The 25591-nt window shown below is 44.2% G+C and overlaps 1 protein-coding gene across 1 annotated transcript; it reads right to left on the reverse strand.

The window, feature by feature from the left end:
* Nucleotides 1–383: 383 nt before the first annotated feature.
* On the reverse strand, nucleotides 384–6676 carry LOC115318776. Its single transcript, XM_042286988.1, has 3 exons — nucleotides 6512–6676; nucleotides 5704–6427; nucleotides 384–427 (listed from the first exon to the last, which is right to left on the reverse strand). Exons 1-3 carry the CDS (start codon nucleotides 6674–6676, stop codon nucleotides 384–386), a joined length of 933 nt encoding a protein of 310 aa, XP_042142922.1.
* Nucleotides 6677–25591: the final 18915 nt, after the last annotated feature.

Consider the following 25591-nt stretch of genomic DNA (forward strand, 5'->3'; position numbering starts at 1 on the left):
AGAAGGCATGGTATCGACCATCGATCTAATAAACTTTATCCAAGTATTCTTTTAGTGTTGCAGAAGAGGCGTACTACTGGAAATCATGTTGCTTAGACTGGCGGCCAATGTATCTTGCCCAAGTTTAAACTTGTTTAAACGCGAGGAGATTGCCCAGCGTGGGGTAACGCCGGAAAATATCCCACGCTCTCTGTTGTCTTTTTCGTGATTCCGAACTCACCTAATTTTACCATGGCTTCCGTTTATGAGGAAGCTGCGTGGAAGTCGTAGGACTAGCCAGTGATGCTTCATAAAACTCACTTAATAGTTACGTAACCTGGTTCAGCGAGAGTTTATCAAATGATGTTTATGCAAGCTATGTCGCCTCAGTAGGAACATAACAATTATTTTTCTCGAACTTCCAATAGACAGTCCGGATCGACACGCACTGAGGAAATATGTTTATGTTTATTCTTATTTTCAGTGACCCACCAACAGCTTGACGCCTCCTTAGTGGTGCACTTATTCGTTCAGAAATGCTGCGCTAAACAGGATAAAAGCGAAACGTTAGGAAAAAACAATAGCCTCGACACGGTGTCGAAAGTTACGCGTTTCATCAAATATATCAAGGCTAGCATTCGGACAAGTCTGCTCTAAATGGTTATAAGTCAATTGTAGGCGTGTCATGGGCGCAGCATGGTAAAATTTGATAGGATAAAACAAATTATAAAGTCTACAAGACTGACGAGGAACGTGCAAATAGATGTGACTGAGTAGCTCTGGGGAATCAATTATACCATTTACAATCTTCTACAAATATGTTAGTTCACGAATTGTTCTCCTGTTGTGCAACGAGTATAACTTCACGAGTTCACAAATCCTCTTATAATTATAAAAATAATTCGGTTGAAAATAACGATCAGCCAAAACACGAACAAACCTACGTTGAAAGCTCTCAATCAATCCTGAATTTGTCACTCCAATAGAGTTCCAGACAACTGAGACATACCCAACACGACTACGCACCAGTGAAGAAAACAAACGTAAAATACAAAGTGGTTTAGAAAAATTGCGTGTCACTCGTGTAATGGCTCCCAGCACTCTAAAGGAAGCATTCGTAATTGTGGTCACGTGATGGTTGAAATTAATTGCAGGATCCATAAAAACACCTAGATCACGGATGACCTCAACACGAGTAATATTGGTGGAATCTAATGCATAGGGAAAACTCAGAATTTCACGCTTCCCAGAAAAGGACAAAACTTTCGTCTTTGACTCATTTAAGAGTAGGTGATTTGAAAAACACCACGCCGAAATAGAATCTAAATCGCCCTGAAGACATTCACAATCATCAACCGTTTTAACCGCTGTAAACAACTTAATATCATCAGCAAATAACAAAAACCGCGTGTGTTTAATACAGGAAGTTAGATCATTTACGACAACTAAAAACAGCAAAGGACCGAGGTTACTGCCTTGAGGAAGCCCAGAAGTCGATAAAAAAGGAGCAGATAATCGGCCGGATACTCGCACAAAGTTCAGCCGATGAGATAAGTAACTATCGAGGAGACGACAGTACTTAAGGGACAGACCGTAACTACAAAGTTTACTCAACAGTAATCGGTGATTAACTTTGTCAAAAGCTTTGCTCATATCAAAGTAGACTACATCCGCTTGTCCTCCGCTATGGACAGATGTTACAATCTGATGTAGGAAGGAACACAGGTTTGTTTCTGTGGAGCGGCCTTTCATGAAACCATGTTGCTCAGGAATAATCTTCCGACAAAAATATGCGTAAAGGCGGGTGCGCAAAACAATTTCATAAACTTTAGAAAAACTACAAAGGAGGGAGACTGGCCTATAGTTGTTAACCATGAATCGATCACCCGATTTATGTAACGGAACAACAGAGCGCTTTCAAGCGGTAGGAAACGTTTCAGATGCAAGTGATAAGTTAAAGATATGAACCAAAACTGGACAAAGGAGTGGAGCACAACCTTTTAATATGAAGCTGGGAATTCCATCTATTCCCGTAGATAACTTTGGTTTCAATTTTTTAATTGCCTCCAAGACTTCAGATTAATTAATTGGAATAACAGTCAAAAATCCAGGCTGGTTATATTCCAGCTAGACATTTGGCCATTGTTTGTACTGAAAGAAGCACTAAAGTGGCGCGCAAAAATGTTAGCTACATCAACAGGGTTAGAGACGCTATCCTCATTATCTCGCATTGTGATCGTGGTAACATTCTCTTTGATGCTCTCTTTGGCAAACTTCCACACCCACTGTGGCTCTGTGCTCAATGATTGCTCGGCAATGTCAGCATGTTGTTGTTTATCTCGTTTCGCGTCTGCACGACATTGACTAAATCTCGTGTACCAAACAACATTGCCAGTTTCTTTGTACCGGCGGTGATAGTGTAGCTTGCGCCTTAAGCAATGTCTTAGTTCCTTCGAGAACCACATGGGATAGTCACTTTTATGAGACACCCTCTTTGGTATAAAGAGTCGCATGCTTTCCTGGACAATAGTCAAAAGTGTGGAAGTTGATGATTCAGCACACTGATCAACTAAAACACTACTCCAGTCATAGTCCCGAAGATACTGATACAGTGAATAGTAATCACCGTTGAAGTAGGAAAACCATTATTGTGAATGGAAAATTCGCTTGGCAAGTGGGAAGAAAAATGATACTGTGGGATGCTGCGTCGTGGTAACAAGCGAATCCCAACATAGAAAAAGGAATGGCGGTTTTATTGCCTTGATGGCGGCGGTCGACGGACGTTCCTGAGTCCGTCGACTGCCGCCAGTGTGTTGAATCTGGACGCTTGAGGATGCACTCGGGTTGTTTCATTCGTCCGAAAGGATATAGACGTGGCTTCGGCCTTCTTCACCGGTTGGATCTCCCGCTTCGGCTCCCCTCGCCGCGTCACAACCGATTAAGGAAGACAGTTCGAATCTCAACTCTTCAGGCTCCTCGGGCTCACCACCGGGTTCGAGCGCTTGAGGACCATTAGTTACCATCCTTGCGCCAATGGGATGATTGAGCGCTTCCACCGGCAATTCAAGGCAGCCATCATGTGTCACCCCGACTCAACATGGCTCGAAGCAATCCCAGCCGTCACCCTAGGTCTTCGCGCTACCTTCAAACCGGACATTCAAGCTTCACCCGCAGAGCTAGTCTACGGGAACCACTTCGCCTACCAGGGGAATTTCTTGCTGCCCCACAATCCAACATCGCCACATCAGACCCCACCGATTTTGTCACCAGGCTCCGACGCACTATCGCCGCCCTCCGCCCGCCACCTGCTGCGCATCACTGCAAGCCTACGCCTTTTGTTTTTAAGGATCTGGCGACGTGCACACACGCCTTCAGGCCCGTTCACACACTTGCGTTCGGAGCGACCACTATGCTTACGAACGAATGCAACCACTGCGACTTCAACGACAACTGTGCGCGACGTGTACGCACACATGCAACCGCATGCAACTATACGAAGCAACAGCCAATGAGAAACGAGCTTCAGCTCTTGCTCCTAGCCAATAGTAAGCAACCCAGCTACGCTTAGCAACATGGCGGACGGTTTCCTGCCCGACGCGAGGTATTCAGACTCCTCACCGGAGCAGCCGGAGGTTTCGGCTACGGTGAACAGTCACGAAGATCTGCTGTGCGCCTATAATATCTGTGTAAAGGCTGGTTCTGATATCTGCAACGAACCCGTTATCCACGACTGCGTCCGTTGTGATCAGAGCGACCGGAACGACCGCTCTGCGCCGCGCGTACACCGCGTACACTCCTGCAACCACTGCCACAAGCGCAGCGGGTCGGCAGCGCGGCGACCGCCTCTCCGCCGCCGTCAGCTGTTTCAGCGGTGCTCCTAAAAAGAAGGGGACGCTCTGCCACTCACTTGCGTAACAGAAAATAGTCAGACCGTCTTCTATGACCTAAACTTTATTTTTTTTTCTTTCAGGATACGCCTGCAGGGTAGCCCACTAAAAAAAGGAAACGATGCAGTACGCCGTCTTGCACGATCACGAATTTAATACACGATTTTGCCAACAGTACAAATCTCGCCACACGCCTTTTCTACCACCATAAAAGACGATGTACTTTTAGCAGCGATATAGCAACGCAGAAATATAATTTCGTGATCAGATAGGCGTTGCGAGCGTTCAGGATTGTTTACACTAATCACCTTTCTCGGGTGATGAAAATGCGTCAAAACTCGCATTCTTTATACGGTACGCACCAGTAATATCTTGAACTTTAGCACACGCATGGAATGCGCCAAAAAAGAAATCCGGACGATGTTCGAGGACACAAATACTAAGAAAGCACCACTATAGTCGAAGTAAACGAACACGACGGCACGGGCGTTTCTCCTGCTGTCTTGAGAGTGCCGCCACGAGATCGCCGCACGAGTAGGTGGATCTTCCCTGTGCTGGGTTATCATAACGACACACGACGAAAATTCACAGTCAAGGATAGCGCTTTTACGGTAAACGACGAGCGTCCACCACGCCGTCCATGTCGACGATTACCACCGACGCCATGTTTGCAAATGGAAGGAGCCTGGCACGACCGGAATGCAACGCGCGCGACCGAGCTCTACTCGACCTGCGATTGGTCTGTCGCTCCCGTCGTTCCCGAACGTAACGAAAAAGTTCAGCCCGGCTCAACTCCTTGCGTTACGAACAACCACGAACGAAACGACCGTTTGGCGCTTCGTTGCTATGGTAACTCGTCGTTCCAACCGGTTGCATTCGTTCGTAAAGGTCCATACGCACGTTCGCGTTTGAACGCGTTTGAGGCGTTGTGGAGTCCTTGCGGCCAGGCGCGGTCGCTTGCGGAGCGACGCGCGCCTTCCCGCAACGCTCGGTAGCGCGATGCAAGCGAGTAGAGACTCCCTCAACTTTCCGATGCGTTGCGGTGCGTTCGGGTGCGTTCAGGCCCATACGCACATTCGCGTTCGAGCGCGGTGCGTTCCGTAGCAGCAAGCGGGTGCGTTGCGTTGCGAAGACCGCTTGCGCCAAACTTGTACGCACCGTTGCGTTAACACGCAGTCAACCGCAATCAAGAGCCAATAAGAACGCGCTATCGTCGCTAGTGGCTCACCAATAGTAAGCGAAATCCAAGGCAACATGGCTGCGCTCGGCGACAGCGTCGAAGTGTTCGATCTCTGGAGAATCTCGCCGGCTTCCCCGACGTTTTGTCAAGCTTGAACCATCGCAGCCTTGGAAAATACAGTCCCCACCGCTCCCCAAAACGAAAAAGCAAGCACTGCGACCGGCGAACAGGATACGTCTCGCCGAGTCGGCCGGGTGGGGCGAGCGAACACGTCACCCCATCTCCTCTTTCGGCCTCTGATTGGTCGAACGCACCCGAACGCACCGCAACGCTTCGGAAAGTTGAGCGAGTCTCTACTCGCTTGCGTCGCGCTACCGAGCGTTGCGGGAAGACGCGCGTCGCTCTGCAAGCGACCGCGCCTGGCCGCAAGGACTCCGCAACGCACTCAAACGCGTTCAAACGCGAATGTGCGTATGGACCTTAAGCGTAGTGGTCGCTCCGAACGCAACTGTGTGAACGGGCCTTTCCTCCGCGACGACACCGTCCGCGCGCCTTTTCAGCCGCCTTACAACGGACCCTACCGGGTTACCCGTCGCGACGAGAAAGATTTCACTATACACGTGAACGGGAAGGACATCCGCGTTTCTATCGACCGACTGAAGCAGGGTGGTCGGCATTGTCGGGCTCTGTCCCCGAAGCGCCGATGGTAGTAGCATCGGCTACTGTCACAAGGCTGCTGCGACGGGCCGGTGTTACGGTCACGGCTCTGTGAGCGGTAACGGGGGCGCGTCGGAGGACTTTGATCCAGGCGTCGTTGAATGGAGCTGAGCTGCCGCGGGATATCGTCGATTCGGTGCGCGAGCTCTGTTTTGTCCAGCGATGCTTCGACGGCGTGGACGGTGGGCGACAGCGGCGGTACAGAGACCTCGATGACGCGGTCAGCAATTTCGGCAAGTTGGTTGAGAGCTAGCGTAGGTTGAGCCTGTAGAATGGCCTGGACGTGTGGTGGTAGTCGTTGGAGCCATAGTGTCCGCAGTAAAAAATCGTGGACTTGCGTGTTGCCTGCGAGAGCACGCATGTGGCGGAGGAACTGTGATGGTTTGCGCTCGCCGAGTTCTGCGGACTGAATGAGTTGTCGGACTTTCTGGTCTTCCGATAGTGACAGGCGGCAGGTGAGTTCAGTTTTCAGATGTTGATAAAGGTTGGCCGCTGGTGGATTGTCGAGGATATCCCGTATCTCGTTGGCGTAGCGGCTGTCCAAGTGGGCGACGACGTAATCGTAGCGCGTTCGATCTTGGGTGATGCACGCCAGAAAGAACTGCGCCTCGACTTGTGTGAACCATACCTCAGGCGAGTCCGCCCAAAACGGCGGAAGTTTGACGGCTACACGGCAGACGCCGAGTGAAGCAGCGTCCGAGATGACAGCTGCAGGGGTTCCGCCGCCTGCTGCGGTGCCGGTAGGCACGGGCGGTGTTGTGTTGGCGTTAGCAGGGTTCTGTTGCACGGGACCATCGAGTTGGTGCTGCTGTTGCTGAATCTGCTGCTGTTGCCTTTGAATCAGTTCCTGCTGGGTCCGAATCTGCTCCTGGAGTTGTTTCATCTGTTGTTGAAGGTCCTCCTGGTCAGCCATGGCGACGTGTTGTGTTCGTTTTCCGGGTCACCAGATGTGGGATGCTGCGTCGTGGTGACAAGCGAATCCCAACATAGAAAAAAGAACGGCGGTTTTATTGCCTCGGTGGCGGCGGTCGACGGACGTTCCTAGTCCCGCGTGCCTGTGTAGCGCGCGGCCGTGCTTCCCAGAAGCAGACGACGACGAGGTTGTAGTGCGCCAGAATGTTGGTGATTGTGCGTCGCCACAATACAATAAAAGCTTGATGATAGTTATCCATCCGAGATAGCGGAGCTTTGGCAAGACTGATATCAACAGCCGAAGTGACCAGGGCAAGGTCAAGTATGTTTCCACAACAGTTGCGTACAGTATTACGTTGTTCAAAACCATTGAAATGAACGAAGTCTAACAGACAAAGTAGCTTCAACATTGTGTTCGTATGAATGACTAAGAAGCTGCCTGACTCCCAATCGTAACCAGGTTGAAATCGCCATACATGTGCACTCGAAATTTAGAGAAGTCAATTCTTTCTTCCAGGAAGTTGATATGCTCACAGAAAATAATGTGATGAAAAATCGGCGGAAAATAGTAATTGCCAATGAGCAAGTTTCTACCATCGGTAGACAGTACTTCAATCCACACGCTCTCTGGATAACACTCGAGATCGCTCCTCCGATGAACTTTCAAGCTCCTGTCTGCAGCAATCCAGACACCTTTCCCAACCTCTTTCTCGTTTTCACATAGTCACGATCACGTCTATATATTTCATACCTGGGTGGAAAATAATTAGATTTAGAAATTCCATCCACAAGCCAAGTTTCTGTTAGGCATATGATTGAACACGTGCTTGACATAACCACCGAAAAAAACTCGGCGTCCTTAGTCCTCAAACCACGTACATTCTGATAATAAATGGTACACTCATCATTAGAAAAAATCGGTAAGTCATCGCATCCATGTTGGTTAGGGTCGGCGACTCATGTAAAAGAAGTAAGAAGGGAAGCACTACAGAGGGAATGATCAATACACGAGGATAATAATATTGATGGGCTAAAACAGGTCGATTCTCGCGTTCTAAAGAGGAAAATTGAAAGACGCATTAAAATTGGTTCAGTCGTTCAAACGCGGGTGTTAACGTGGTCGCTACCACATAACGAGCTGTTTACATTGACATCACCAAGCAAAAGAAAAGCCTCCGGCAGCTGAAGCAAGGGAACTTTAAAATCACTTAAGGTAAGAGCAAAAGAGGGAGGTATGCACAAGGAACACACAGTGATCACTTTGTGAAGAATGTGGCGCACCGCCACTGCCTCCTGTCAAGTGGTGAAATCTGCCGCAGAGCAGGGAATGTGCTTTGGAACAATCACGGCAAACCATCCCGCAGAAATAGACGCGTCGTCCCCCTTTGGTTTTCATAAAACTGCAATATCGCCTAAGGCAATTTGTACGACTTGCATTGGGATGAATGTCTTGCAGACATATAGCATGTGGCCGATGTTCCTCCAAGAGGAACTCCACATGATCAAAGTTTCCTTAGAAGGCTACGACAATTCCATTTAATGATCGCAGACATTCTTCACGTAAATGCCCCTATTAAGGAGGGGGGGGGGGGGGGGTGGCGAAGGGGAAAGAACCCTAGGGATGGCAAAATCATTTTGGGTGGAGTACCGTTTTTTTCCCGTCTGTTTCCGATTTGGTGTCTGCCACTTAATTCCTTTATGTCAGTTCCTTGAGCAGAAAGAGTGCCAGCATCAGTTGTCACCTCTGTGTCCAAAGCATTCTTGGCAAGCCTGTCTGGAGCCTTAGAGCTGTCAGAAACTCCCACCGCGCTTAACCGCTTGGCGAATTGCCGAGCACTGGCGGAGGTCGTCGGTGCCATCCACGGCGCCAACCACGATGCCTAAGGGAAATATCCACGTCGCATCTCCGTCCTGTGGTACGAGACGGCACCAATCCACCCGCATCGCGCGGTAGCGCTACAGCTATCGCTTTCGGTCCTTCGCACATTCTGGACGAAAACCATTTTGTTCTCAAACAACCGAACCGGAAATCCGTACGTAGTGCCATTGCATCTTCATGAGTCACGATTCAGGCGTGCTTTCAGTTGGAGTACGAGCAAAAAATGCATTAAGTTGTGACGCACAAATTTGACGCTTAATATCCTGCGTTTATTGTCTTTACGCTGTAAAAAACGCCGATCAACCATCAAATTAAACAAGCAGAAATGGAGACGCCTCCAGTTAGTACACCTAAAAGCAAAACTAGTTAAAAACACTGCGTGACAAAAAACAGTGCCGTCAGCTTTCAAAGGCAAATAGAAAATTGACAAAAACATGGCACTAATGCCATAGTAGAAGCGCAGCCGGGCTGCGCTGCTACCATGAGGTCGCCTAACCTGCCCTCGAATTTCTTGTACAGTTGCAGTTACGCTGGGCGGTGACTCGCCTGGTTCTTCATGCCTGCCGTTCGTTATCCTAGCGGCCGAGGGAAGCCTGAGTTCTCAAGATCATCGTTGACCAGCGAAGGTTAAAGCAGACTTCGGGGGGAAAGGCGAGGAGGGGCTGAAACTTCCATTCTTCACGCTTTGTGGAAAAAGGGAAAAATAATAAAAGACAGAAAATATCACAGAGCAAGGAACTACAATAAAAGACAAACATAGCTAGGTGATTTCTCTCTTTATATGATGTCAGTCGTCTGGACGCAAGAAATGCGAAAGCACGCACCGCGTTAACTGCCCAGAAACGTTTTTTAATGGTGTTTTGTATGCCTGACATGTGTCAATGGCAGCTGGCGCCGTGATCTGGTCAATTATTCGTAACGCTGTATAGCATAGATCTGCGTAAACAAGGGTAGAGTCTGAACAGGTGCGTCCGTTTCATTGTGCCGGGACTGGCAGGCCAAACGCACATACGAGATAAACTAAAGCAGCATAGAGCGCTGGCTTCCTTTTGCAGCTGACAGTGTCAAGAACAAAATAAAGAGCAAAACAGCACTCCGCGCCAAATATCAACTAGCTAGGCGCTGCGACTGGCGTTCAACGAGTCGACGCAGTGGCGCCATTCGGTGTCTCTTATGTACACGTAACATATGTTCAAAAAGCAAAAAAAAAAAAAAAAGAAAAAAAGAAAAGAAATGAGAAAGGCAGAAAAGTTGCTTTAGACTGAAATGAAACACTTAACTAACGTAATGGCGACGGACTAGCTGCAACGGCTGCAAAAGAGGGTAACCCACACTTTTGTTTCGACATTAGGGGCAAAGCTGCTTAATGGCCCGAAATAACTGTGCAAAAATTGTTAAAATTGTTAGGAAAGCAGGCAAGTGTGAATCTGTAGGCATCCGAGGAATTATTAAGAACTATAAGCTAACTTTAGATAACTTTGCCGAGGCTATTTGCATGAACGAGGATTTTAAATCTGAATGTTTTAAAAAAAAGGTCAACGGTGCTGCTCCGAAGAAGATTACTGATGCCAAATGTTTGGGTGATTGCTTTAGCAACGAACTGTCCTGGGCTTTTTATTTTTATTTATCTTTATTCAAGTAACTACTTTGCCATCGTGCCATTACAGCAGGGTCAATACACAAGGTACATAAAAAAGGTACATATTCACTCCGTGAAAAAAGAGGTAATTGGTAGTTATGGTGGCCATGCACCCTTCAATTCTTATTTCGATAAGAATGATTGGGCTTCGTTTGGTGAATCTAGCATAATTGCGTTTATTAGTATTTAGGACACGTTACTGTTTGCCACGCCATGTCATGACTTTTTCGAGGTCCAACTGAAGTGAAATAGAATAATTTTGGTTTGTTACTTGCCTCTAAAACAAAAACGCAAGAACAATAAGCCATCCGCGTTGTAAACTGTATTAAGTGGAATTTCAGAACGGCCCATCAAACATTAAGGAATTGTTTCCACGACCAACCGCAGGCCAATCTGATGGTGTGCGTGCCCATTGTGGGACCCATATTTTTTAAATCAAATATCGAAGCTAGAACGCGCAAAATACACCCCCTTGTTTTGTGTCAAATAATTACAAATTCTGCTTAAGCATAACGAATTTAAAGCAGCACTTAGGTTGGAAATCACTTAAGATTAGAAAAGTGTCTTAAAAAATAGAAATTAATGTTTTGAGAGCCAGTGTGTATTAGGAAGAACAACTATCCGTATACTAATGATCAGATCTCATCAAAAGCAGATAATTTACTAAAAATATTATTAAAAAAATTAGAAACTAGCCGCGGAACAGGAACAGCTCACTATTTTGGCAGGAACTCGAAAGCGGGCGATCCACGTGGACAGAAGCGCGGAAGCGACAGTCTCGGCAGTGATGTCTGTGATGGGACAAGCCTCCGGCCAGCGCGTGAGACTGTCGATAACGGTTAAGAGGTACCGGTAGCCCTGCGATGACGGTAGGGGTCCGAAGAGGTCCACGTGGATGGTGGCAAAGCGGGTGTCCGGGAGTGCAAATTCGGCCAGAGGCGTAATGGTGTGCCGGGACGCCTTACTCTGTTGACAAACAATGCGCGCTTGTTCCCACACGCAGACATCAGCGTCCATGCCAAGCCAAACAAATCGTTCCACGATTACATTTTTATCTCCCCCCCCCCCCCCTACAATAACGGCCTTGTGGCGAGGTAGGTACTGTGTAAATAAATACGAGAAAAAGGAACACTTCATTTTTTTGCACGTTTTTATCGTCATACTTCTCCCTCCCTTAAGCCTTGCAACACTTTCTAAGGGATATGAGCGACGGAAGTAAGAGGGTCAGGGCAAATGAATTTAAGCAAAAATGAAAAAAGCAAAAAGTCGTTTTTTTTTTGTTGCAAAATATGACTGAGTGATTGCGCCACGTGATTTTACCCTTACTGTGTGCGGAAATGGTTTTCGCGATTTGCAAAATATGTAAGGAATGTTAAACCTGCCGTGGCATTAAACGCGTCTAGGCCATCCATACGGAAACGCAGCAAATGTAGCCAGCGTGCCAAAAATGCGACTTCCTCTCGTGGGACACCGCTTGGTTATGTTTTGCCATGACTCTGTTTAGAAAATAGGCAAACAAAAGAGAAAAAAAAAGTAAAGATATGTTACAGCCACCTCGAAGCCAAATTACATAGATACGTGAAATGTTTTCACCGTGGACAGAGCCCGCTATTGTCGGCTTCTGGATTCGGAAAAAAAGCGGATATCAACTAGCCCCCATATCATCTCTTTGGCGCATTAATTGTTCAACCTTGTAAAGTGTAATGCTAATATAATGTCCATTAAAGTAATGTATTGAATTATATATATTAGGTTCATATCTTTTATAATGTTGCTACGTTGCATTTTGTTATGCATATGAAACTCCAAGGAAGAAAGATGCTTCGTTGTGCTGTTTAGAGATTTTTCTTTGTTTCCGCAGTTAATGTATTTCAAATGGCAAATAAAGTTTAATCATATTATTACAGTAAATAAAACTAGGGCTGCAAATCATTTAAAATTTTTTATGTTGAGCATCTCTACATAGTTTACGACTAAGCGAAATAAAAAAAAAAAAAAGATCTACAGTCGGTATGCGTTCTAAATCCAGTGTCGTGCTTTCATGATAAGAACCCGGAACACGTCTACATCCACGAACCAAAACGAAAACATGTTTACCGCAAACGCGAAATGATAGCACGGCGAATTCTCTATTTCTCGTACGTAGCATATTCTCCCTTTGAGTCAGTTGGCTTTAAGTTCTTGCAAAGCCCAATAATTACGGTGTTGTGGCCTTCCCTTACGTCGTGCTAAGCTGAGATTCCTCAAGGCTAGGTAAGCGTCATAGGTCGGCACAATTCTACCACCTCTATTGGTATGCTTCAAGCTGATTGCTTTTACTATAATGGACTATACTATTTGAATAATTTTTTTCAGTTGTATTTTGGACATTGTAATTTAAACAGCTCTGGTTGTGCCACAACGTGAAAATAAATTTTCATCCATTCGTGAACACGAGTTTGCTCCTTGGAATTTCATGGATTTTGATATATATTGGGGGGACAGACATTTACCAGATACTGAACCCTTGAGTACTGCATAATGAACATTCTACTGGAATATCGATTCGAGAGTCAATTGATTTGGTACCCATTCTCTCTCTCTCTCTCTCTCCTGTCTAGCCGAGCAGAGAGGGAATATTTTTTCATTATATTAACTTCGTGGCCGAAGTAACCCACGATGGGTATAAAGGCGAAGTTTGGGGGGCCGTATCTAGGTCGTAGCGGATTGATGAACAAACGGCATGTAGCCGACGCTTTGAGTGTCAAAAAGCTTCAAACCCACTCGCGGGCCTAGGCGGAAGCAGATATTTGGAAAAAAAAGGTGGACCGCTTTAGATTTTTAAAACTTGACGTGCAAAAAGAAATTCTTTCTTATATAAAATATATCTTTACCTTCGTTTTCAACTCACATTTACCTCTCGGCTTTTCACGTTCTTCTTGCAGGCTAAGCGCCTCAGCTCATTCTAGCCATCAAACCGGAACAATAGGGATTATTAGTCATAATGTAAAGGAGTGAGCACCGAAAGGGTCGGTTGCTTTTGCTTGACTAGTACAACATCTTTTTTTTCTTGTTGACTCATTCTTCGGGGAATTTTGTGACGGGCTTACGAATTTCATTTCGAGATGAAGCATACCTCGTTCATTCCTATGCTTACGGTACCGTGGAAGGCACGTGCTCGTCGGAAATGTCATGCACCTATATATAGCAACTTGATTTCGCTCACGGCCACACGCAAATGAAGGAAGCAGGGTCAGGTGATGAAAGGGAGGTGGCTCAGTGGTTCAGCAAGCGCGTTGCTCACATCGCACTGTCAACAAAACAATCAAAAGAGTTTCTTCTTCTTTTTTTTTTTTTTTGTAGGGCGAAAGGTTTGGAGTTTCTTAGCGAAAACTAAGACGTTTCAAATATACCATATTCGAATTTGAGTCTATTTGAAGTACAGTTCATAATTGTAATTATACAAAAATAGACCAAAAATATACACTTCTTTTTTTTTTTTTTACTTAGTACTAAAATATATTTTGAAAATATTTCTAAATACCTTTGTTTAAACTACATTTAGTTTGTAGTTTGTAGTTTGTAGTTTAAACTACGTTTAAACTACATTAAACTACCTTAATGCGTTCTGAAATATGTAAATTCTAAATTAGTAGGCGCAAAATACCTTTCATATACACCTCTTGAAATATTTATTTATTTCATGCGATATATACTTCAACCCTAATAAAAATGCAGCGATCAAAATATGCGCAGAATACTCTTAAAATATATGAAAATCGTAAATACTGTTGGGTTATACTCTAAGTATGTTTTGACTGCTATAGTTTGGTAGTTTGGCTTAAATCGCCAAAGTATTGAAAAGCTCGCCTATCAGAAGTTCACTTCAAGCAGATGTGGAGTAGACTGAAGTGCCCAAAAGCAACATTTGATTAGTTTGTCAATTGAGCTGTGCAGCATCGCACTGATAAATCAGCCCAGTTTATGTTATTGTTTCCTTTTTTTCTATCAAGAAAACACCTGATGAGTTTCTTGTACACCAATCACAAACGGGTTTGGGAACTACCACCACAACACTTGCTGTTGCTATAAACCTTCATCAGTGCTGTGAACAGATATGTTTGGCGTGGTTGTGTTAGCACAATGCTAGTTAATTCACTGAATGTGTATACTCACCATTGTACGTGATGTGAGTAGTGACTTTAATATAGTGACGTTAATGGCCTTAATAAATAGTCAACTAGTAAAGAAAAGCAAAATAACTATTTTAAAGTAAAGAAACTGCCTTGACTCGCTTCGTCCTGAGTGGTGCTATGCAGAGAAGCAATAACATTTCTTCCAGGAGCCTTTTTTGTGGATATTCTTTTAGCGACTGCGTTGACTTATTATTAGTTGTACCAATGATTTTTAGTTAGAGATATCGTCCACGAACTTCAAAACACCGTGTACCCTTTCACAAACTCCCGAGGGGAAGATGGAATATTTGGAACTTTAATAAGTGTATATGTGGTCAATAGCCAAATGATTACCTTCCATATGTAGGCTATATAAGGCTCTAAAGTAGCAAATTGTACTGTGATTTAGGTGTTCAGTGTGTCATGGTGTTTGTGTTCGTTTCTAATGTGTAGTTGTAGGATGTATTAGTAGTGCCTTCGAATACCACAGGGTCAGCATTTACCTATAAAAAAATACAAAACAAAAAAAATAAAAAAATTGAGTAGCCGGTTTTTAATACACAAATTGCATTTTGAAAGAGAAGGAATTATATTTGGTATATCTAAAATCTTTTCTGATTAATATTTCACTAAGTTCCGCGAGTGCGCCACTAGTGTCACGTACAAAATTCCTCTGTCATGTGGTAAGGTGTACGTTGGCCAGACGGGGAGGTGCATTAATGATAGGGTGAGAGAGCATGCGTTGGCGATCAGGCAGTCCCCGTCTGGCCACTTAGCGGTTCACTGTGACCGTTGCGATTGCGGGCCCAACTCAGAAAAGTGCAGCCTCATGCTTGGTGACATCTGTGTCATGGGCCATTACAAAACAAAAACGGCAAGAGAAATTCACGAAGCCTTCCTGATTAGGTCTCACCACGACAAACTTGTATAAGCCAAGGACAAAGAGGGAGCCTCTTTGTCCTTGAGTGATAAAGAACTCTACTATTTGATGAACCAATGACGCTGGGATTTGAGGGGGGGGGGGGTTTTAGACCATATCTTTGGTGTTCTGCCAAGTATGCCTGCCTTTAGATATATATATATATATTTTTAATTCTGTCTTCCAAATAAACAATTCAGTTGAAAGTTACGCCGCGTCCTGTCTTGTTCTCCCTTCGTTTTTTGTCCCTGTTGTTTTGGCGTATTTCCCCATAATATTTATGATATATTTTGAATACCTTAGCGCGTATTTCGAATGTGGACAAAATAATGTAGAATGAATACAAAATGAATATTCATATTCAATATATTGCAACTTCGTTTCAGGTACGGCCTCTTTTCGCTAAGGGGTGGTTGGTTGCGTATTTTCATTTGACGGAGACAGCTGTGTGTGCCCCGTTCCTGCGGTTCCACGACGGCGAGAGCGTAAACAAAACGTTTTCTCGATATATTTGGCGCCAAAATTAATGGCACGTAACCTGACGTCACGGGAACTGCAGAGAAATTCAGGTACCCCATTAAATTTAGCGGAATTTAATGGGGTACCTGAAGTCGCAAAAGGCTTAAAAACCGGTCTGGTACCTGAAGGTACCAGACCGGTTTTTAAGCCTTTTGCGACTTCTTAGGACCGGATGCACTGCAGCGGAGCTGGTCCCAAGAGATCGCAAGAGGCTTAAAAACCGGTCTGGTCTCTCTCGGTCGTACTCGGTTGCAAGAGTGTGAACGGGCCTTTAGGATTGAACTTTGTATAGACCTACACGCGGCGCGGCCTCATTTACCAACACGACCGCAAGGCCGCGCATGCGCAGAAGCTACGTGGCAGAAAGGGCCAGGCTCTCCGTGTTCTCGCCACTGCGTTGTGTGGCGTGCGCTCTTTTCTGACGTTGTAGAGACGCTCCTAGCTTTATTTCTGAGTCGTATTTTCTGTCAACGTATGCCGTGTGTTGTAACCGACTATTTGCGCTCACTACCCGTGCCTAAACGGCAGCCGTGTCAAGACAAACTGTGCGTGGACCGCGTTGCCTCAGACGATCCGTACGCCACAAACAAGGACTGCTAGAATTCCGACCTGATGTTGCGGCCACCAACGTGGATGGCTCACGTCGTCATTTATTTAGTTTTTTTTTGACAAGCCGGTTCATGGCCGACACGGTGCAGGCGTACGGGTCTCTCGAGGCCTACAATTACTTCGAGTCGCTTTCCACGCTGCCAGCGGGATCAGCGCAATGGGTCAGCAGATTGTGGGTCCGTGGAAGTGTATTTATGAATTTATTAAATACACACAGCGTACGTCAAGTCATGGTGTGACATTTTTCGTATTCTCATCACCACAAGACACAACAAGCGGTAGCGCTTTTTTCCGTTCGGCCACCGGTCTCCTTCCGTTTGGTAGCACGGGTGTAGGGACCAGTGTTGTACACGCGTTACCGAATAAAAGTAGATACGTTACTTTAAAAAAAAAAGAACTAAGAAGACGAAAAATTAAAAAGGGAACAGCTTCCTTCGAATGACTACAGAAACTGGCGGCTAAATAATCAATCACGTTTCAGACGCTGCACTAACACAATTGCCCTGCAGTCGTATAATGTTCTTGGCTTCGATGACTTCCCTTGATAGTTGGTGGACACTCTTGCCTAACACGGTGGTGTTGTTGAAATGCGCTGAACAATCGAACAATCAGAATCGCTGAAGTGAATTCTCAAGTGGCCACAGTTGGCGTTGACGATGTTGTTATGTGTACAAAGGCGGTCATTAAGGACACTGCCCAGTTGGGCCTAGTGTTATTGTCTTCCAAAGGAAAGAAAGAATGAATAGATAACTTCCTCACCTCAGGGCACAAAGTTCGTTCTACGCTTCTTGGAGCAGCAGGTTGCTCGATTTGAAGGCGTGGTCACGTTTTTGCATAGGCTAGAAAGTTTGTTTGGAGCTGAAAATACGACATCAACATTCACTCTGTTAATTGCTTTCGTTTTTTTTTTAAGTTCGTGAGAAAAATTGTGGATATACAGGACGATCACTGGTCTCCTTGTCCTCTCACTGTTTGTTTGCCTGACACAGCCTCGTTGCTTCACTTCTTTGAAGAGTTGTTCTACCACTGACACCAATAAAGAAACAGAGTACTCTGCTGACTTAAATCTTGCAATTTGCCCGTCGAAGCTCTTTTGCATTGAATGTGAGCATGATTTTGTAGATGAACTCTTGAGACATGACCGCGCTATGCCTCTTAACGAGTTCTAAAGTTTTCGTGTTTTTTTTTGCAAAAATAACCATGAATTTGAAGCAGAAGTAAAAGCAGAAGTTGATCACGCAGTACAGTGTTGCCAGTGCGTGTTGTGGGATTGTTGTATTGTTATGTGTTTGGAAACTTGAGCGACAGTTTTTCGACTGCGCTCTAACGTGGACCACTATGAAGAACCAACTCGTCCATTCTGAAGTTTCAAGAGGTTTTATCTTTAGTACATCTTTAGTAGTTTTTCAACCATCTTCCTTTACAACAAAGCGTCTTCGTCCCGCGGATCGTCATTTTGCATCTGTTAAACACCAATCTAGGGGTATTGCATCCGATTACATATGTTACCTTCCGATGTCAGAACCCGGTTCGGGGACTTCGCCTCATCCGTAAGGCACGAGAAAAGAATTTGCAAGATTCTCGAGGGCGAATGGCATAGACAGGCATGGCATTATCGAAATTGCTTTTCATACAAGTGCGGGGCAACGTGAATATACCCCTTAGTAGACGAAAATGGTGAGAAATGGCATTCTTGTTAGATTAAACTGCAGAACACCTGTAGGGACCCCTTTTATAGCACCTTCGTATCAACGCCTCTAAAAATAGAGAGCGTTGCGCAATCCAGTAGAGAAAAATAGATCACGCCGTTATGCAATATTTTGTGCAGCACGTCCTCAGCATTTAGCCAAACTTTGCAGGGGAACATCAGAAATCGGAGCCGGAGATACATCCTGTTGTGAGACAATTGTACAGGCAAGCTCCACATGCTGAGATAGATCGTTGTACTTCTGAAGGAGTGACTACTTGTTCGGCCTGATATCCCACCTGCCGCGCCTCTACCTCTAAAGAGAGTAGAGAAGTGCTTAAAACAACATTCCCTAAATCTCATGCTTGATTACAAAAACAAAATCTTCTTAACCGTGGCGTACGGCGTCATCTATAGAACAGAATTCATCCACCAGATGCCGGTGAAGGATCCTTATGTATCTTGGTTCTCTGACTCATGGAGGTGCTCCATCAGGTACGCTGCTTTTCATGAACCGAGAGGGAAAAAACACCCTCTCATTCAACGCTGCGCACTGAAATGTCATCAAGAGAGGCATAATGCGGTCATGTGTTAAGAGCTGGTTTAGAAAATGACGCTCACATTCAGTACAAAGGAGCTTCGACGGGCTAATTACAAGGCTGAAGCACCTAGGGTACCCTGTTACCTTGTTGGTGTCAGAAGTAGAACAACTCTTCAAAGAAGTGAAGCAAGGAGGCTGCAGGACAAGAAGACCAGTCATCGTCCCGTATATGCACAATTTTTCTCATGGCCTTAAGAAAAGAGCGAACAGAGTAAATGTTTATGGCGCGTTTTCAGCTCCAAACAAACTATTTAGCGTCTGCGAAAACGAGAAATATAGTGGATTACAATTACAAATTACCGAGCCTCAAATGTCTTAAATTACCGTTAGAAATTAGTTTTGCTGAAAAGTAAGAGATTACTTTTCTCTTTACGTTACAAATTACTTTCACGTTACTTTTTTTTGTACACTTATCCAGCAAACAATGGAAACAATATCAATATTTTTCAAAAATGTTCTACAACACTACTTTTCATTTCTCATATGCCGTATAATGATGGTCCTTGTAAACATAAATATTGTATTTTAAACGAAGAGTGTAGGTGCTCTCCATCCTCTTGTAAGCTGATTTTGCACCGAAAGCTGCAACCACACCCGCCATCCCGATAGCTTATGACCTCGTGAAATGATTCTTGGAATTATGCAGACAAAGCTAGCGGTGTGCATGCTCAGTAGCATCGCCTTCCTCCGCTACGAGATTCGGAGCTAAGAAAGCGATATACGAAAGCTCCCTTTTGACGCTGTTGTTTCGCCTGTAATTCCCAAGAAAATAAAACAATTGGTTGACGTTACAATATATAGCCAATGCAGAATGCAGTTTTCCCAGCTTACCTAGATCTGTTTACGTAGATTAGAGTTGTTGTTCTTATGACAATGTGCTTTTTTAGCAAGCAAAATATGCACTGAAGCTCTAGGTTTTTGTTCTCCTGAATGCCCTGAATTTTTAACATGTAATTAAGATATGTCAATGGAGACAACGGACACTCCAAGACTAAAAACTCGACCAGTCAGAGAAAAGTGGCAGTTAAGAGTTATCGATCGTTCATCGGTTCTGACTTTCATACCAAACTTTGTGGAGGCCAGGGGAGGAGATGGCATAGAAGCTGAGAGAAGCGGTGGCCGTTGGACTCACAAAACAAGGGAGGATCACACGACTTTGACCCGGTCTCTTTCTCTGTCAGCACTCCCCCGCTCTTTATCGTGACAGCTGACTGTAAAGTGAGGAGTGGACTCGACCACCATGCCCAGACAAGTGAACCAAAAGAAGTATCATACATACCTTCGCAGACGATGTCGTTAGCCTCGCGCCAACCGCTTTTCATCCGTGCCTCAAGAGTGTGCTAGAATAAAGTAGCGCGCATCAGTGACGAAGAGTATTCGACCCCCCCGCGTGAGGCTACATCATCTGTTATGCGAGTTGTTAACCAGCGAATTGAGGGTGTACGGACCCGCGTCTGATGTCCCTGCTGGTGGCCGGGGACGTCGAAGAAGCTGGAAAGGGTGAAACGGTGTGGAAGACAAAAAAAAAAAACAAATAAACACGAGAAGCTTTCTTCTGCACGGGAGAAAAAAACAAAAAATACGATGGAAGGCGACGGAGAGCTTACTTGGCGTTGTCTTACTTGATCTTTGTCTTCCGTATTAAAGCGGAACTGTTAAGGGCTAGGTTCCCCATTTTCGTATCCGTGGACAAATAAATCTCGACACAATCCTCTGGACAGCTACCGCTACCTATGAGCGACGGTGGCAACCAGACAACCGACTTGCCAGTTTTATGGTTGCCGCCGTCATTCAAAGATGGCGGCACATAGTATACGCTGCTCTTCCTTTTGCCCCAGAGTGGAAAGGCTGAAAGTTTTTTTTTTGCACATGCTTTGCCCGTTTTTCTAGTGCTTCTAGTGACCGGTCATACAAAAAATCGTGTTTTTCTTTTCGGCTATTCCCCCCTTCCTGATGTCTTCTATTTCGTTGAAATAGCTCTCTTTATGCTGCTGAATGTTCTGCTCGTACTGCTTCAGTCACTGTACTAAGCTCATATTAAAAAAATAAACAGTAATTAAAGTAATCCCCTACCAATATTTTGTAACGAAATTACATTTCAAATTACTCTCGAAGAAAGTAACCTGGCTATTACAAGATCACTTGAAAAGTAACGGATTGCAAGTAATCCGTTGCTTGTAACGGATTAGTTCCCAAGTCTACCACGCCTTCAAATCGAGCAATGTGCTGCTCCCAAAAAGCGTAGAACGAACTTTGTGCCTGGCTGTGAGGTAGTTATTTATTCATTCTTTCTTTCCTGTGGAAGACAATACGCAGGACAAACTTGGCAGTGTCTCAATGACGGTCATCGTGCACATTACGACAACATCGTCAACGCCTACTATGGCCACTTAGGAATTCAGTTTCGCGATTGTGGTTGTTCGGCGCATTTCAACAACAGCACCGTGTTAGGCAAAAGTGTCCACTAACTAACAAGGGAAGTCATCGAAGCCAAGAGCAGTATTCGACTGGAGAACAAATGTATTAGCACGGCGTCTGTAATATTGTCACGAAAAGGTATTGATTATTTAGCCGTAAGTTTTTCTAGTTGGAAGAAAATATTTTTCCTTCAAAGTGTTTGTCTCTTTTTATTTGAAAATCGTCTTAAATTGAAGTAGAAGTAGAAGCAGTTTATCATTCAATAGAAAGTTGTCTGTAAGCGCTGTGCGATTGTTTTGTTTCTTGTGTGTTTCGAAGCTTGAGTGTGTGTTTATGTTTATAGAAAGCGCTGTAGCGTCGACCATATTGATTCTTCACTCTTGTAAGCTTCTTCTTCGAGAACTTGATACTTGAGTCCAAAACGAGATTCGCATGAAGCTAATAGCAGCCTGTAAAAATAATAATACATGAAAGTTTAAATGTTTTCTTTCGATTTGTAATAAAAATGAATATCTTATAATAAAACTTGAATCCGTATTTTATTTCCGGTATTTAAGGAAAATGTTCCCCGTGTCAATCAGGTGTATTATTTTTTTACTTGATCCTCACTATTCTTGACACTCTTGTACGTAATCCGTTACAAATAAAAAAAAATAGTTATAATCACTTACATTTATTAGTAATTTTGTAGGTGAATGATTATATATTTTAAAACGTAATTCTAAAGTAATTTTCTGACTTCCTCACGCAAGGGAATCTTTGTAATTCGCTACGTTTTTGTTTTCATTCGTGTAGGAAAAAGCAGGACTTTTAAATAGAAACAAAAGTAAAATCGCTAACGAAATTTGTGTGTGCGCGGGGGAATTGCACTGTCACCTGCACCCCTAAAACGCCAGGCCTGCAATTCTTCAGGTGGTCAAAGCCCTACTTCACGTCACTTCGAATATTGACTCAAATATTTTCTTCTTTTTCGTGAATTGCTTGTTTGGAGTTTGTCATTTGACACCTTGTTAGACCGCAACAAAAAGGGAAGCACACTGATACAACGAACCGGGCTCTCCGTGCAGACAAAATTAAGCCAACTGCGGAGCCTAAACGTTTCCCTGCGATGCTAAAAAAAAAAAAGAAACGGCCAAGGTGCACGGGAGTTTGTGTATGGGTCTGTGCGCGCATTTTCTTTTTCTCTTTAACTCTCTGTCTGCTTCCTTCTTGCGGAAGGAGAGAAAGAAGCTGTCTTATTTGTATCATATTCAGGGAGGAAGATAATTCACACTGGAGACGAAATTTGGGAAGCCGTATCTAGGTCCCAGCTTCTTAATGGGCCAACAAGATCTAGCTGACGTTACTGGCGTAGAACAGGCGGGAGAAGGCTTGCGATCAAAATTTTTTCTAGCCACTCAAATGAGTACCCATTTGCGTGTCAAGGTGGTAGCACCTGCTTGAAAAAAAAAAAAAAAGAAGGTAACAAAAGTGTTTAGCGCGACGGATGACATCTTCACATAGAAACAAAGGTAGATGTCCGATCATACTTTTGGGAGCCAGATGTTTTTTTAGAGCGCAGCTCTTAGACGCCCGTTTCCGGCTTGAGCGGCGTCGGCGCCGGCGTCGGCGTAACCGCGCGGTGCATTATGGGACGCGTAACGTCACTGATGACGTCATGAGGGACGTCATCGGCATTGCCATCGTCATCGTCACTGATGACGTCATTGGAATCGTCATTGTCACTGATGACGTCATCGGCATCGGCATCGTCATCGTCACTGATGTTGTCACCAGTGACGTCACTAATTACGTCATTGACATTCGCATCGTTATCGTCACTGATTACGTCACTAGTGATAATGACGTCAACATTGACGTCACTGGTGATGTCATCGTCATCTTCACGTGACCTCATAGGGGTCACGTGATTCCCGTGAGGTCACGTGACCCCGGTGAAGTCACATGACCTTCGTGAGGTCACATGACCCTCGTGAGGCGACGGCGACGAAGCTCGGAGGGAGGAGGAACAGACAGGATGAGGACGTGAGGAGAAGGGAGGAGGGGGTGTACCTTCCCCTCGGTACCCTTCCCTCCTCCTCCTCAAGAGCTGCGCTCTAATTCGGCGTTGTAGGGAGTTGTAAACGCCTTTCATTTTTTAATTCATTTTTTTCTATTTATTGTTCCTCAAATACATCCTTTTGGACGTATTACATAAGCCAGGATTTGGACAAAACCCAAACAAAAGGCAGAATACATATAAAACTTTGGGTTCAGACCCGATCAAACAAGAAAGAAAAGACCGGGGGGGCTCTTGATTGACTCACTTTATGTACACAATGCCAAGCACATTCAAATTTGAAAACAGATTGTCATATTGAAAATTAATTAAACAATGAATCGTTACATTTCTTCCTAAACAACAACTCGTCACGTTCAGTTGCCACAGAGTCCGGGAGCGCGTTCTTATCTGAAATAGACAAAACTAACGGAGATAAGAGAAATAGATTGGTGCGTTATACAAAGTGTTCTACTTTCTGGGTGTTATCATATCGGGCCGAAATATGGATTGCAGGCCTACAGAAAGTTTGTCTGAAAGTCGAGTCGCGGTAATAAATTGATGAAAAATATATAAGCCTTTTAAATTTGCCTCCTTATTTACAAATACGACATACCCAGATTTTGTTTTAAACTCGTGGAACTTGTTTGATAAGAGCATTTTTAAAAAACAAAGTGGGCGGCTTTGTTTTCCAAGGCTCCTAGATTTTTAACTAGGTAATTTTGGTGCGGGCTTCAGGCTATATTTACATATTGTAGTTTGGTAGAATTATAGTTTGATAGGCAAGCAGACGTGTTTCTTGGGGTGCCTGGTATAGCGTACGCCTTAGAAAATCGAGCTTTCTGGATGCGTTTAATATGATGAGCTCAATGCTTAATGTGCTTGTTTTAAGTTAAGTTGGACGTGAAATTGACGCGTAGATATTTTTACGACCTGATCACTTCTGGTTCGAAAGAGAGGAGGTTGTACTGGGTCAATATCACATTAGTTTTATTGGTAACTGTCATTAGCGGGAATTTTTCGATGATAATATTAAGCTGACATTTTAAGCACCAATTACTAATTTTGTCAAGGTATATTTGTTGAGCGCGCCTATAATTTGTACAAGTTATTTTTCTATATATAACACAATCGTCTGCAAACAACGTAATTGTTCATGTTAAGCTGAATGGAAGATTACTGACATAAATGAGAAACAAGAGGAGACCAATTACGCCACCGTGAGGAACGCCTGATGTCACGGGAAGTTTTGAGCAAAGTGTATCGTTTAACCTTACTGATTGGGTTATAATATGCAAAATCTATTCTACGATAGATGAATCCATTTGAAGATGGAATAATTTTAATAGTAGGCGATAATGGGGAACTGTATCAAATGCCTTTGCAAAGGCGATGAAAATAACATCAGTCTCGGTACCAGCATCAGTGTTAAAGTGCAAATACGTGATGAACTCAAATAACTGAGTATTACATGAGTGATTTTATCTGAAGCGGTGCTGATTAAAAAAAAAGCAAGTCATTGCCGTCGAAGTGGGACATAATAGCTGTAACAGTGACGTGTTCCATTATCTTGCACGAAACGCTAGTGAGAAAGATAGGCCGATACTTTGAAGGGTCTAACTTTATGCCAGATTTGAAGATTGGTTTGATGATAGCAAAACACTCGTCAGTTGGAACAGTGCCATTATGAAGACTTTGCTAAAATAACAGGAATAAAAGAACAGAGGCAGAGTGGTTTAACATTTTTAGTACTTTTGAAGATATGGCATCATCGCCAGCGACGCAGTGAGACGGGAGTTTATCATTAAGTTTGGCGATGCCGTTACTCGGGAATGAAATGGGAGACATGGGTGCAAATTTAACCTCCGGTGGCAAAGGAAGCGGGAATGATTCTTGAGTGAATACCGTCAAGAATAAGCGATTCAGCATATGGCCCACATCGTTATCGGAGAGGCAGTCTCCCTCTTGGTTTGTGAACAGCAAGTTACTTCGAGTTACACTAAGATTTAAGATTTTCCAGAAATAACGAGGATCGGTTCTTTACACATGTGTCAGATTGTCTCCGAAAAACAGTTTTTTCTTTTTAATTTTATTTTTTCTCAAACACTATGTGCGAGCCAGTCATCGTCTCTGTTAGTTCTTTTTGCTTCTGGACCAACATCTTCTTGCTCCACATACGTTTTAGGGAATTTGTGAACCAGGGTGGGAGATAGTTGGATGCAATATTGATTTTAGGAATGCTGGTTGACACCAAATTCAGAATTTCTCGTTTAAATCCAAACCAATTTTCAGCTATCGAGAGATTTTAATGATGGGCCAGTAATTGTTCTAAGGTACATTTAGCGAGATATTCATAGCTTCCCTATTTGCGCGAGCATAGTTAAATATTTTCTTGCGATTGTTTGCTCGGTTTCCAGAGGTAAAGGTAGTTTCAGCGTGAATAATCGCATGAT

The sequence above is a fragment of the Ixodes scapularis genome, unplaced genomic scaffold, assembly GCF_016920785.2.
Source record: "Ixodes scapularis isolate PalLabHiFi unplaced genomic scaffold, ASM1692078v2 PGA_scaffold8__174_contigs__length_109621045, whole genome shotgun sequence".
Classification (NCBI taxonomy): Eukaryota; Metazoa; Arthropoda; class Arachnida; order Ixodida; family Ixodidae; genus Ixodes; species Ixodes scapularis.